The sequence below is a fragment of the Diabrotica virgifera genome, chromosome 1 (assembly GCF_917563875.1).
Source record: "Diabrotica virgifera virgifera chromosome 1, PGI_DIABVI_V3a".
Classification (NCBI taxonomy): domain Eukaryota; kingdom Metazoa; phylum Arthropoda; class Insecta; order Coleoptera; family Chrysomelidae; genus Diabrotica; species Diabrotica virgifera.
Genome location: NC_065443.1, coordinates 277,337,859 through 277,353,731, shown reverse-complemented (window position 1 = coordinate 277,353,731; position 15,873 = coordinate 277,337,859). Strand labels below are relative to the sequence as shown.

At 34.1% G+C, this 15,873-nt stretch overlaps 2 protein-coding genes across 2 annotated transcripts; one reads left to right on the top strand and one right to left on the bottom strand.

Moving 5' to 3' along the window:
- Positions 1–649: 649 nt before the first annotated feature.
- LOC114327611 (geranylgeranyl transferase type-1 subunit beta) lies at positions 650–12,760 on the bottom strand. The gene is made up of 5 exons (XM_028276282.2): positions 12,538–12,760; positions 12,359–12,483; positions 10,889–11,056; positions 6,342–6,505; positions 650–1,200 (listed from the first exon to the last, which is right to left on the bottom strand). The coding sequence occupies exons 1-5, from the start codon at positions 12,645–12,647 to the stop codon at positions 730–732; spliced, it is 1,038 nt and encodes a 345-aa protein (XP_028132083.2). The 5' UTR covers positions 12,648–12,760; the 3' UTR covers positions 650–729.
- Positions 12,761–12,817: 57 nt separating this feature from the next.
- Positions 12,818–13,868, top strand: LOC114327612 (protein YIPF7). Its single transcript, XM_028276283.2, has 2 exons — positions 12,818–13,102; positions 13,154–13,868. The coding sequence occupies exons 1-2, from the start codon at positions 12,988–12,990 to the stop codon at positions 13,783–13,785; spliced, it is 747 nt and encodes a 248-aa protein (XP_028132084.1). The 5' UTR covers positions 12,818–12,987; the 3' UTR covers positions 13,786–13,868.
- The last annotated feature ends 2,005 nt before the right edge of the window (positions 13,869–15,873 follow it).

Sequence of the window (15,873 nt, the reverse complement as noted above, 5' to 3'; positions counted from 1 at the left end):
GAATTACACTGAGAAGGTAAAACGACAATTATTATAAACGTCAGTACTATGCTCGATACATAAACAAATATATTGCTGTTTACTGAGTAAGAAGTGACACCGGTAGACGCCTGGCGGGGATAACTGGTCTAGTGATAATTAGTTTGTTATCGAATACAGTTAAAAATTATTAATATGGCTATTAAAAAATATAATAAAAGGGTGAAAATTAAGTGGTGTATGAATTATTCGTCTTCTTTTGAAATCATAACCCTGGATGGGTCTTTGCCTGTCTGGCTATGTCCTTCCATTTACACCTCTTTATGCCCTTCTCATCCAATGTCTTACATTCATAGTTTTTAGGCCGTCTTCTACCTTAGCCTTCCTTTGTTTCGTCTTCCTATCAGCATCCATTGTAATATTTTCGTTAATGTTTTTGTATCTTCTTGTCTCTGAACATGCCCCGGCCATGATAGTCTTTGACTTTTCACAAATCTTACAATATCATAACCTTCATTTAATTCATTAATTTCGTCAACATTAATTTCATCACATGATCAAATGCATAGTTTACGAGTCTATAAAGGACATACAGGTAAACATTCATTTTTATTTATATAGATGAAGTGTGCTCTCTTAACATAGGTAATGATAAGAATAAAAACAAAAATTCGAATTTTACAAAATATTTTGTCTTTGAAATATAATTAAATAAAAACTGACATTTTCTTATTAAAATAAAATCTAAGATTACTTTATTGTCCCCTGAATATCTGTAAGATGATCAAAAGTCCTTTTAGTAATGTTTAATTCACAGTACATTTCACTCAAACCGCCAAAATCCATTAGACTTAAGCCCGCTAATCCAAGATATGTGTGCATGGGATCTGGTACTACGTTTACCCATTTGGAAAAACCGCCATACCTATCCTGGGTCATTAAAACAAATTGATTGTTATTGCTATTGTGAATAAAATCGTAGGCGTTTAAAATTTTCAAGGCTCCCCCAGTCCAGAAGGAATAACATGTGTCGATAGGTTTGTTGGGTCTACCACTGAAGCCTCCGTCAAATCTGAACAGAAGCCAACGTCTTAATGCATTAAATTGTGCTCTGGATAGTTTATCTAGGTTGTTGCTTAAAGCTAAGGCTGCGACTGCGCAGAATGTTGAGCCACAATGTGATTCCAGTTCTGGTCCCTGACCAATTCCTCCATCATATGACTGAAACCAATAAATATATTAAAAACTTTTAAATAATACCGTTTTAAATTGCTGCTTTTGTTTTAAACTATAAGGGCCGGTACTTTCTGTCCCTATTAAGGCCCGGCGCAAATTGAACCTAAGCGAGACACAACCTGCACCGGCTAACTGCGTACACAGTTCTGCGCATCCTACTATCAGTGTATTCGTTCGCAGGTCTCGCTTGGGAACGTTCAGTGTTCCCAAACCTACCGAAAATTAGGTAGATCTAACGATTTCAACGCATTTCTACCGATCTAACGAAATTTACTGAAATTCTACCTAATTTTGTATTCAGATAGAAATTTTTACTTATTCTTAAATGTGAGAAGAAATAAGACACAAACAATTTTTACTAGCGTGAAATGAACATGACAAAACGAATCCTGACCTTAATATTCACTAAAAAAAATCTGGCAACAGAGTAATCTTATATTTTTCCACTTCCTTACTGTTACTTGTCAAGTTGTCAACCAGCCAGCAATGCGGTGGCAATGCCAACTTCTCATTTTCATCATTAGCTTTGTTCGTGGAGACAGTCCACGATTGGTTTCTGACTGAAGCGCATGCGCAGTTCCATTTTCAAGCGCTTGAAAACGAAACTGCGCATGAGTCAAAAACCAGTCAATGGACTGTGCGAACAAAGCTAATATCAAATCTAACGATTTGGCTTCGCAATCTAACGAATTTTTGACAGCATTTTACCGATTTTATTTTTTTTCGTTTGGGAACACTGGGAACGTTTGTCATCGGCGTACAGTTTTCTTGGGCCGTGGGACGCGTGACTCACTGCCAGATTTTTATTTTTACTTGTTTTTGTTTGCGAGATGGACTTATCTGAAATGAATACGGATGGTACCTAAGTACAATTTATTATGATAAATAAAAATATTAGCATAGTCAACACCCCGAGTGAAAACTGCGTTGTCTTTGTCATTAAATTCTGATAATTTTTGGTAGAATAAATAAGCGGTGATACGAAATTAATAATCAATGTATGCCTTTACAAAAACACATTATTAGAAAAATAAGGTGAAAAATTATTCATGTTACTTAAAACCGTGATCGATAAAAATATCGTATTACCCTCAAATTCAACTTGTCGGCATATTACATTTTTGTTTATTACATATTACCTTTTTATGCTTAAAAATTAAAAACAAAATATGCAGATAGTGTTATTTTTTATGACCGATCAATAGCGGAGGGATTATGAATTATTATGACCTGCAGTAATTGTAAATGATTGCGATCCTGCAGTAATTGTAAATGATTGCAATCCTGCAGTAATTGTAAATGATTGTGATCCGAGCAGTAAATTGAGGAGTATGAGTTATGACTCAGTAGGGGAGAGATTATTTTAAATATGTAGGTATTATGTGCAGAAATAAAATACTCAGTGTAAGATATCTTTTTATGCACCCGCTTATGATCAAATTCGATGTTTTCGAAAGTCATACCGCTACGACTACTAGGGACGTGTAAGATATTTTTAAAACGTTACTAGTTACAAGTACGGAAATACCGATTTTAATTTGCCTACTCAATTCAGCACAAGGATCAGATACATCAGTATTTTGTAATCAGTATTTGTACTCAGTACCACTGAGAACCGGTATCAAAAGTAACCGTTACATGTCCGCACTTATTTTGCCCGTCTCTATTCGCCACGTCGATAGCCAACGGTTGGATTAGGTTGCGTTCAATATGCGGCACGCTAGAAAAATAAATGCACGGGTCACCCGTCCCGCCGGCGCAGGTTGTGTCTAGCTTAGGTTCAATTTGCGCCGGGCCTTAACCCCGGTTAGCGGAATGTTGCATGACAAAATTCCCGGGACAGAAAGTACCGGCCCTTAGTCTAACTTAATTTCTTCTTAATGGGTAAAGCCACTGCAGAATTTTCAGAAACGAACGAATACATACATATTTGTTCGTTTTGATATTAATTGCAGTTAATTATAAGAAATTTTTTTGACAATTGCCCTTTGATAGATTAGCTGATAGCTTTGGCAATAGCGCTTTGATAGATTAGCGGATAGAATTGGCAGCGGATTATCCGGGCTGCGGATTATCCGTGTTATGATTTTCTATTACTGAAATTGCATTTTTGAGGTTTTATCAAAATGGCGTCACCGTATCCTCCAAGGAAACTCTGTACTTCAAGAGTGAGTGTAGAAACCAAAAATATTACTCTACTACTGGTGTTGCTTTATGTGCTATTACAGTGGTTTTCAATGATTTTGAGTTATGTACCACCAAATTATTTTAAAATTATTCTTGGTACCACCCAACTTAAATACCTATGGAGCTTAGTAATCTAACTAACTGTGTTTTTGTCTTTTGCGTACCACCCCAAATAATGATATGTACCACCAGTGGTACATGTACCACAGATTGAGAATCCCTGTGCTATTAGATTGAAAACTTAGTCTTTTGCTAGCAGTTGCCGCTAGGGCATCCCTGCCATTTCGTTCGTTGCAATCCGTGACTGCACGGCGAGGTGTGTCCTGGTTGGGTCAGAGAGAGCAGCATATGTGCCTCCTGATGAGAGACTAATAAGTTTCGAAACCGGTAGAGGTGCTTGCTGCACTCTCTGATTGGACTAGAATATGATGCGGCTGTAGTTTCGTGTAGCAACGAAATTGAAAATGGTTATTCATTTTTAATTACATTCTTTTCAAATTTACATCGTAGAAATTAAACTATCATTATTAACAATATAATCTATAAAATGTGAATTTGTAAATCTTGTATTTATGTTCGTGCAGCTGCTGCCCTGGTGGTTGAAACGTGGCACTAAATAATTCTGTTAAGAGCGTAGGCGCAAAATGTCGGACCAATGCTTTTTAAATGCATTCATTTTTTTCGCATCCTGAGAAAACTAATAAATATTTTTGAAAAATTTAAACGCAGAATGAAATATACATTATTACCGAGGGCCGAAAAACCCTTAGAATAAACAAAAAGTTTCTTTTGAATGAGATATTTGAAATTAAAAATCACATTAAATTTTCTCTTTTTTTCACCTCTATAACTTATTAAATCATTATAGAAGTTCTCAGGGTCTTTAGGCCCTTGGTAATAATGTAATCTTTGATCATCAATGTCCGAGTATTTTTATATTGTTCATTATCGCCGTCCCGGAGGAACAATGACGTAAGTGCAAATTTTTTCAATTCCTGTTTATTGCGTCATCAACGACTAAAATACCGTGGGGTAAAATACAACAACTGTAACTATGAGCTGAGCCACTAGAGAGTTGTGTCGTTACTGAAATATGCGCCCTTTTAAACTTTGTCTCAGAAGAACAATGACATAAGCGTCAATTGTGTCACGCAAGATCTTGAACTAGAATTTTTATGCAACAATGACGTAACTGTGTTGTATGTCATTGTTTGACTAATTTTCCGCATCATTTAATGTCTCAACTGTTTAGTAGAAACAGAACTTTGTCAGATAGAATGAGCAAAAAGTGGCCATATCTGTTTGGTATAAATGTTTAAGAAATTCGATACGCCACCTTTAAAGGCAAGAGTTTACCGATGTAACATCCCATTAATCATGTAGATTAGTCATTAGTAGTCAACTTGCATATTATTACAGTTAAAATTATTAGACGATATTAAGCAGGGGAAATTTAACTTTTTTCTACTTTTAAGAACAAAAAAGTAATTTCATTCATCATCATCATCTTGGTGCTACAACCCTTAGAGGGCCTCGACCTTCTCAAGCTTTCTACGCCGTTCTGTTCTGTCCCTTGCTTGCATTTTCCAGTTGCCGACTCCGATCTTCTCGGCATCTTGTGTTACCCCTTCCATCCACCTCAGCTTTGGTCTGCCCGTCTTCTCATTCCCACGGGTTGTGATGTTAGAATATTTTTTTATCATGTTCGATTGTCCTGCCCGCATGTCCTGCCCGCTGCATGCGGGTTCGCTTAATTATATTGGTAATGTATTTTCTACCAAACGTACGCTTGTAGATATTCTGCAGTTCAAAGTTATATCTACGCCTCCATATTCCGTTCTCACAGATCGCTCCGAATATCTTGTACGAGTTGTCTTATATCTCATACAAATGTTCTATACCGCCTTATACGAGTTTTTTGAGACATACGTTTGTTAGCTAAGTACTTTGATAGACCATTATAACACCTGTTTGCAATAATTGCAAATTATTATTCGCCTTTTTATTTTTCCTGATGTGTTATTATTGGGGTTAACCGATGTCCCTAGATATATAAACTATTTGACCGCTTCGACGTTTTGGTCATTGATGATTAGATCTGCGTCAACATTTCCAGCTCTTGTGTTTGTGTTAGTCGCCATGAATTTGGTTAATTTCATTAGCGGAACCCAATTCAAAATTATTCTGCACATCATTTTTGAAACGATATTTGGTTAAAATACCTCACTTTTGTTGGTAAAAAAATATTAATTTTGTCGGGACTAAATTACTGTTTTGTTGATATTATCAGAGGACTTGATATTCACACAATGTTACCAAACTGAATTTTGTTATATTCGATTTAAATTTTCTAGCGAATTTCCGAGCCGACTATACTTACACTGTTCTTGAACTATTAATTTTTGTTCTTTATCCAACATGACTGTCCTTAACGGTATTGCTGATCCAAAGATTATGAGTTCAATTTAATATTGTGTTAGATTTCTCCATGGTAAAGAAACATTTTAAGATGAACAATGACGAATTCGAACCAATGGGGATGAAAATAAAACCAGCGTTGTAAGGATAAACGCCATACCGATGCTCCTGGATGATTACTCTTCATTTGATCACTATTTTGAATATATAAAAATTCTTTTTTTTTTAGCTCCTCTGAACAATTTTGCTTTTTGCATTTACGTTCCTGGACGGCGAATACTACATAATAATCTACAGTGCACGGATTCTAAAGGTGCCGGTGGGGGAATGCAATATTACAGTCAGTTATGAGAGAGAAAATATTCGAAATAATGAAATAACAAATAATATAAAATTTGTTATTTCATTATTTCGAATATTTCCTCAATGATACACTGACTATAATACTGTGCATAGACGCATTCCCCCACCGGCACCTTTAGAATATGTGCTCTGTAACTATGTATGTACAAAATACTTACAATACTGTTCAATATAAAATCTACCATAGCATCTATGTCTATACAACTCCAATCATCCAATATGTAACAAATGCAGGCTGCACAGTATGAAAACCTCATATCACTTTCTACTCCATCTATAGCACCTTTAAATGATCCATCTGGTAACTGTAATGTTTTAAGACCTACAATTAAAATAATAAATGTGTAAGGACATCTAATTTTTAATATAATTTTTGTAATGATTTTGTATACAGTAAGCGCCAGCCTACTAAGCTTTGCTTTTAGTTTACTCCTCAACCAAGAAAGTCACTAGAAATATCACCAAATACATACATCTTCTTTTTTGGTTGACCATATCAGCCTTTGACGGTAGTCCATAATAGTTATTTTCCTAACAAGTGCGAAAAGTCATACTTTTCCGCACGCGATTGCAGTTTGCAGCCGGCAAGCAGTCGAGTGCGGAAAAGAGACTTTCCGCAAGAGTTAAGAACATATTTTTTCTACGAGCGTTTAAAAAATATTAATCAATGAATTGAATTAATATGAAAATACACAAATGAATTCTTTGACAAGGTTGTTAAAACCAAACTTTCAATATAATTGATTACCATGACGACGATCTTGGTTTCCATGACGACGATTCAAAACCACTGTTATTGTCTACTTATTTGACTTTCGAATATTATGTCAAAATAATATCTAAATATTAGTTTATTGCATGTATTATAATTATTTTAAGGCCATATTAAAATATCTAAATTCAGTGCGGAATTTTTTGCACGCTTGTAGAAAAATATTATATTATACTAATACGTCGCTAAAGTTCTAAAAACAACTGCTTTTTATATAAAAACAGACTAAAAATCAAAAATTTAAGTAATAACGCAAAAAATACAAAAAATCGCTAATATGACTTAATTAACCTATGAAATGCCAATAGTGTCAAAATTTGATAACAGCGAAGTAAACTTGCCTGAGGTTGGACCAATTACAAACAAGCTTTATGACGCGGGAAATCTGAATTACTCCTCTTGGTTTAAAAACAGCCTTTAGATACATAGGAACATTAAGCTATTACAGTCCTGGACCCTTCACTTGTTGCAATTTTTAATTTTTTTTCTAGTGAAGTTTAGAACGTCAGAAAATGTTTAGAAACTAAATACTAGCATAGGAAGTTGACAAATAATAGATCAGCTAATTTTGACGTTTATAGTTGTCATTTGGTTAAAGTGTTAAAAGTTTTAACGTATTGTAATATTTTTGGTGTTTGAATAAAGTTATTTTAAAGCACAGTAATAGGGCTTTTCATCGATTGTCATTTGTTTTGAGTTTCTGTCATGTGTCACATAATATTAATATATCTACGTCATACGTCTTTGGTATGTATCATTGACAATACCAATAACGTATGACATAGATATATTAATATTATGTGACACATGACAGAAGCTCGAAACAAATGACTGTGAATGAAAAGCCCTATAATACTATTAATTAATGTATTTTTTGTATGGAAAAACAATTATTTTGAATAGTTTCTTGACAGTAACATGACAGGGATGAAAGTCACATCTGAGAAAGGACCAGCGCTTACTGTATGCTGAATGAGCACTGCCCTCACGTTGAAGTATCGAACGAAGATAGAAAGAGGTGGTCTGGCAAAGGTATAAAAACAAGGCACCGAGGAAGATCAGTCAGTCTTGCGGCATTAAGCTCTAGACTCCCTGGCTAACTAACGTAAGTACTGAGTTAGTGAGCCAACTGGGCTGTAACGGATTGACTCAAAGCCTGTAGAGGCGAAGCAATTCTGTATTGAAGAGGCGCTTCGCTTGTAATTAAACCTGTGTAACCGCGTAGTGAGCAGTTGCTTCCATCTCCGGTCTAGAATCGTTGTATGGGTCTGTGTGTGTGGTTGTTGACATTTTGATTCCGTGATTGGGAGACTGTGAGTAGTTATTCCATATTGAGGAATAATCTGGTTGCGAGTTTGTGCGTAATTATTAATATGTTGATTCCGTATTTAGGAATAGCGTGATTGCTTCTTGTATTACCTATACTAAGAATGTTATTGAATTTTTTGATAGTAGTAAATACAATTTTGTTTCTCTTTTACAGACATCCGCCAAGGGGGCATTCTTCAGGGACGGAACGAACAACAGGATATTTTTTATTATATTATTTTTCATTTTACTTTGTATCAAAACAACAAAAATATATTTGTACAGTACACTTGTGGTGAACTGATGAAGGTCTAGAATTATAGAGCGAAATGTCTTCAATAAGTCAATGAAGTAGCCAACTTCTATATTTTTTGTGCCACCCTAAATGACCTATTAAACCTCTGCATTCACCAGTTGAATACTTTTGAAATATACGTATTTAAATATTTTTGTTATTCACATTGGAAACATAGCTGTAAGTAAAATTTCTTCTATTCTCCTACCTAACTAACTGCCATTTCTGGATCTTTGTCTATCTTTTGGACAACAATTAATTAACACTCTATGCCAAAAATTGACTTTGTTCCCAAATACAAGTTTTTTCCCCAAACATTTAAAATCATTCATTTTTATCAAATTTAATACAGCATAATTTTCTGCAATTGCAAGGTATACCAATCACTTTAGCAGCTTTTAGGTTTTCTGTAAAAACAACATATTCTTATACTTTTATTCCTGAGACTAAACTTTTAAGAATAATGTCGTATGTCAATAAAGGACAGGTATCCCATATAAGTCCTTTTTGTAAATTAAAGTATTTATTTACGCCTTTTTATTTTAAAAAAATTGGCCGGATAGCTCAGGGGTGATGTCTGACTTCCATGTAGAAGGCCAGGGATCGAATCCCAGAGCCGATGAGAACATCTAGACATTTTTAAATGTCTAGAGGCCCCAGGTAGACTCAGCCTGAATAAAATGAGTACCTTGGGTAAAACTAGGGGTAATAATAGGCAGTTGAAGTGAAGAGTGAACTGATAGCACTGGCCCTGATACCTTCCCTGTGTACCTTAGGCTCAAGAGATAACAGACTACCCTGCTATAATCCCAAAGCCACATTAGCAGTATAAAAGGGAGACTATTATTGCTTTGCAAAAGTTAAAAACCATAAAACATATGGACTTCTGACTATATCTCATGTGCTAGAGAAATGATATTAACACTTTAACTGCCATGTGTACCATATATGGGCACAGGCAATTTTAGTTCTCTGCCATGTGTACATATATTGGACACAGGTTTTATCAGCGTTTCAGCCATGTGTCCATGGTTGGTATACATTTACCGTGTATTTAAATGGGAATATCATTAAGTCTGGCGTAGAACTATAACGTTTAAAAATATCCTGGGATTTTTTAATTTTTAAAGGTTTATGGGATAATAAAATGAAAATTAACTATACCTACATTAACTTTTTTTTATTTTTATGACAGTACAACATATTATAATAAAAAGTAAATAATGCAGTATTTTTTAACTAGAAAATTACTGAGAATCAATTTTATTGTACATGTTTTAGTTATTTTTTTGTGAAAACATGGTTGGCAAAGAAACATTCTAAGCACATAAAAGGGCTGTCTTCACTTCCGTTGCATACCCGTGTTATTCATTTCGTGTTTTTTATAGCATAATTTCGACCGTGGGGTTCAGAGTTTTTTTTGTAACAAATCATGCTTCTGCCTCTTTTGTTCAAAGCATTTTGAGTAAGTTCATGTTTGGCTTGAACTTGTACAGAAAGAAGTAGATTACTACTTTGAAGAAGTTGCATGCACACTTTTTATTTGAATTTTGTAATTGGCATTTTGCTTTGGTTGATGAAAATCAACGGTGGTTAATGAAAATAATTAGAGTATTCACCAGTGAAGTACCACCAGTACCAATAATCATCTCAAATGCCACTTTTCTGTACCTTGACAGACTTTCGTAAGCAGTTTGAGTAAGCTGTCTTTTGATCTGACAAGTTTACAAATGCTTTTGCGTTATTGTACTCGACAATGGCTGCAGATTTTCTTCAAGGACCTTCCCTAAGATAACGGACGATTTGACCTTAAGTGTCCATCTATGGTACTCATGGCCTGCAACTAGACATTGGGAACAATTTCACCATAACAGGCCGCGTGCACCAAATGAGGACACAGCAATTTTTACAAAAATACTCAAAAAACAAATCTGCTTTTATGATTTTTGCTAAAAACAAACACAAATAGAGTATCTAACAATAAAACACTGAAAACGTTTGTTTTCTATACTTCCACTAAATTTATTACAACTAAGTGACTACAGCTGTTTCGGCAGAGTGCCTTTCTCAAGTGAGTGAAGTAGTCACTTAGTTATAATAAATTTAGTGGAAGTATAGAAAACAAACGTTTTCAGTGTTTTATTGTTAGATAAAATGAACTTCCATCAAGTAACGGTCGAATCCATTAACAAATAGAGTAATTAAGATGAAAAAAATATTTTAGCCCAGAAGACCTGGTACAAAATTTACTCTGAATTTAGCTGGCAGTGAAAGTGTTAACCTAAAATACATAAAAATGGGTGACATTCACCACTTCTATCTTTACTTACTATTTAAAATAGCCTGCCTATTGACTCTTTTCAAATCATCTCCAAGTATTAATAAAGTTGTTAAACATACATAAGTATGGGCTATATGGGAGCATTTATAAATACCATATCTTTCCTTATTGTTATCTGTATTTAGAGTTGTTGATCCTTGAAAACCACTTATTGGTTCTAAAAATAAAATAAACACTTTTAGAGATTTTAAAAGTATGATTCAAAAAAAAATACTTTGAGGTCTACGCAAAAACATAAAACACAGTTAAAGTCTATTCCATGAATATACTACCATTGTTTAAAAAAGAATAGTTAGTCAACGCAATGAATATTAAATGTGTTTGATTCTAATTGAGACAGTCCCCAGATGTCACCACCATTTCTGTCAGGGTCACAACATCAAGACACCAGAATGCATAGACACCAAGTTGGATACGATCCTATTTATAACACGCCAACTTGCATACAGATTAAGAAAAGTGAATATATGGACGAATATATTTAGAAATTGAATTAATGATGTCATACTATGTTATGTATAATGTATAATAGCATGACATCATTATAATCCTGGATCCCACGTATCAAAAAAAGTTGATTAATAGCAAACTGAAAATTTGTTAATAGCTTCACAGTGTCTAGTCGGACAAACTTTGATGTATGGGAACACTGCAACAGGGGAAGTTTTAATTGTGGAAGAGTTTAAAAATTTGGAACATCAGATTACGAAAATGCCCCACGTATTTTGTCAGACAGAACTTCCAACTGATTTGTTACTGTTTCATTAAACTCTCATGCAAAAATCAGACTGCTATTTATCACCAATATAATTCCTGTCATTTGAAATGTTCTTCGTGTTGGACTTATTAAAATGCCCAGTTGGTGATAAATACCAGTCTAATTTTTGCATGAGAGTTTAATGAAATGGTAACAAATCATGAAAGTTCTGTCTGACAAAATACATGGAACGTTTTCGTAATCTGATGATCCAAATTTTTAACCTGTTCCACAATTAAAACTTCCGCTGTTGCAGTGTTCCAATAAATCAAAGTGTGTCCGACTATACTAAATTTACAATCAACATGCAGTAGAAATAAACAAACCAAGACACGTTAAATGCTACTAGGAGCATTTCCGAATCAAAATTTGCAATGTATATACCTTGTAAATCCCAAATTATGATTTCCAAAGTTTATACATTGTAAATTATGATTTGGGAGTTTTCTCCTAGTAGTATTTAATGTGTCTTGGTTTGTTTATTTCTACTGCATCTTGATTGTAAATTTAGTATAGGCGTTAAGCTATTAACAAATTTTCAGCTTGCTATTAATCAACTTTTTTTGGTACATGGGATCCAGGCCTATTAAGATTGATTTAAATATATAGATTTTGATTTTCCTCTACGAACACAAATACTAATACTACAAAAGATACGATGTATGATTATACTTGGAAGTCCCCTTTTTAATTGTAGCTTACCTTCTTTATTAATAATCTGCAAGGAATATATCCACTCTATAATTGACTGTCTTCTTTCTTTTGGAATATTCTCAATTTCTCCTAATATATCCAAGCCTGATACAGCAAAGTACATAAGCACTGATCTATAAAAAATGATAAATTTGTGGTTGCTAAGGATTAGGGTAATTGTTATTTACCTATTTGTGTCCATTGAGCTGTTAGAAGATGGCAATTTACCATTTAATATGAATAATAAATACTTTTTGTGCAGTTCTGGGGCAAATTTATGAATATTTTCTGTTTCCATTATAAATTTTTTATAAACAAAATAGTTAAGAAAGTTTAATTTAATTGTTAAAAGTCCTAGTCCACGCCCCCCATTACCTTGATTTTGACAACTTAAATTCTTGTCATTTTCGGTAACTGTCAACCAATGACGTAAAAAGTATGTTCGCGGAGACAGTCAGCACCTATATTTGTAGCTATCTTCACAAATCCTAAAAATGTTGTCCAAAAAACTTTGCTCCTGCGTAGAGAATAAGCACAACCACTATTTTAAGAGAAGACGAAAATTTAATTTAAAATGACAACGACACGTCATTATAGGTTATGGTTATGTGTATTTTGTAGAAAATAAAGATATAAAGATGGGAGATTATATTAATTCAAACCAACAGGACTATTATTGGTCCCAACAGAATCCCCCAAACAACCAAGGGTATTATGAACAGGACTACACCCAGTTCCAAAATCAAACTTTAGGTAAGCATAAACAAAAAGGAGATTTTTGAATCCTAAAGACTTCATTTTTAGAATTCAACACAAATATTGAATACAATGATCAGGCATTTTCCAATACACCTCAAATGCTTATTCCTGAGCAATATGACAATATAGGAAAAGGTGAAGATGAATTTGATGAGCCACCCTTACTAGAAGAGTTAGAAATCTATCCGGATCGTATATTAGAAAAAATATTGGCGGTTTTGAACCCTCTACGAGGCCACAGCCTAGCCGATGATGCTGAATACCTTACAAAAGACTCTGATGTAGTTGGACCCATATTATTTTGTCTTCTATTAGCTGCCAATTTATTCTTAGCTGGAAAGAGTGGTTACATATATGGTATCTCAATGATATCGTGCATACTAATGTATGCTCTGTTGTCGTTGATGTCACCAGACAACGGAACATTTAGCCTTTCTATCGTAGGAAGCATTTTAGGATACTGTCTCATTCCAATAGTTGCATTATCGAGCTTAGGAATATTTTTTAGGCTCAATGGTCCTACTGGATTATTCCTGGCTATTCTGACTATTGCTTGGTCAAGTTTATCTGCATCTAGATTATTTATTGCTGTTTCTGGAGATAAGGAGCAGCAACCTCTCATTGCTTACCCCTGCATGCTGGTATATGGAGTCATTACTTTGTTAGTACTATTTTAAATTATTTCTTCTTGTTTCAGAGTATTTATGTATATTTTCTAGAATTTTTTAACAATGTAATAAAAAATTTATAATACTGAAAAGTTGATTAATCATATAATTCGCGGTGTGCAAGTACTTGGAGGGGATACGAGAAACGATCGTGCGAGAATAGCAGAGAAATATTGCAACTTTCTTAAATAATTCATATTGTCAAATTGACATATATTTCATACCTACTGTCATTTTGAAGAAGAAAAATTATATATTTCTCCACAATATTGATATGATAAGCAATTATTATATAAAGGTAAATTTAATTAATTGTATTTTGCTTGCAGTACTGCATTTTAATAACTAGTATTAATTACTACATACAATTGTTTACGTTTTAATAACATAACCTGAATCTTATTTTTTCTTATTATTTTTTTGGACTATGGTCTTGACAATAATTATCCAGTAACCAGGACTAATATAATTGGCCAATATAATTAAAAGTGCGAATAATGTTGCTGAGCATAAAAACCAGGTGTCGCTTTGCCGAACTTGCATGGTCCCAATACACGCATATACAAAAATATTGCATATTTTGAAATTCAATTTTTTGTACTGCCCCCAGTGTCATAGAAATAGGATTTCTTTTCCGAATGTGATGTTTTAAAGTATCATATAAATGCTATACATACATACATAATCGAAAACCTCTTATACCAGTAGGTGTCGAGGTGTACAAACTCTTTAACTTTTTTTCTAAAAATCTACGCCACTTTTTTCTATCTCTAGCTAGTTCCTTCACCTCACTCCATGTCTTCCCTCTTTCTTCGAAAACTTGTTTATGCTATTGTTCCATGTTTTTCTTAGTCATCTTCTACGGTTTTTCTCTACTTTTCTTGCTTCCCATATTTTCTTTCGTTCATTCTCATTCATGTGCCCCTGCCATTTCAGTTTCTTTTCTTCTGCTTTAACCTTTAGTGATTTCGTTCCTAGCTCTTGTCTGTCTTCGTTTCTTCTTCTGTCTGTTCTTTTAACACCCAGCACTTTCCTTAAGTATTTCATTTCACGCTTGCAGTCGCTTTGTTTGTTTTTTGTCGAGTACCCAGTTTTCTACCCTGGAGGTTAATACAGGTTGGTAAACTGTTTGATATACGATCATTTTTGTTTTTGTTATTTCTTTTCTGTTCAAGAAGTTTTTGTATAGTGCATCATATATTCTAGTTGCCGAGTTAATTCTGGTACCAATATCGTCTTTTTGTGTCCAAAGTAGGTGTTGTTCCAGTTTAGTAAGTTGCCATTTAAAGATGAGATGTTTTCTTTGATTTAATAGTTCTTTTGACCATAGCATGCATTGGGTTTAGGCAACCAATCACCCTTTTTCCTTTCACGATCATTTGTTCTATCTTTTTTTCAGTGTGCTCACTCTTATTGATTGTTGTTCCCAAATATATATACTCCTCACAGTGCTTGATTATTTCAGGTTCGTTGACCATTAGTTCTACTTAATTCCCGATGCATAAATATTGCGGTTTGTTTCTATTTACAGAAAGGCCCCACTCTTCATATGTTTGAAATAACCGTCTCGTCATGAATTCTAAATCTCCTTGTCTGCTGCCACTATGACTTGGTCGTCCGCAAAATGTAGAGTATACAATCTTGTATCGTCGTCAAGTTGGATCCTCATCCTCGAACAAGATCTTCTCCAGTGTATTAATACTTCATTGGAGAGAGGCAGCATCTTTGTCATAATCCTTTTGTTACAGGAAATTCTTATAAGGTGTTGTTTAATTTGATTTATTGCATAATTGTGTGACTGCTGCAATGATCGTGCTATTTAACAAAGATCATTCAAGAGACTGACACAGCTTTCTCACAGGTATCGTATCATACGCTTTTGTGAAATCCACAAATAAAACATGTATTTCCCGGCTTCTTGCAACTTTCGTTTCATTAAGTTGTGTTAAGGTAAATACATGGGATACTCAAGATCTTCCAGCTCTATACTAAATTTACATCAAGATGCAGTAAAAATAAACAAACCAAGACACGTTAAATGCTACTAGGAGCACTCCCAAATCATAATTTACAATGTACATAGATTGTAACTTCCAA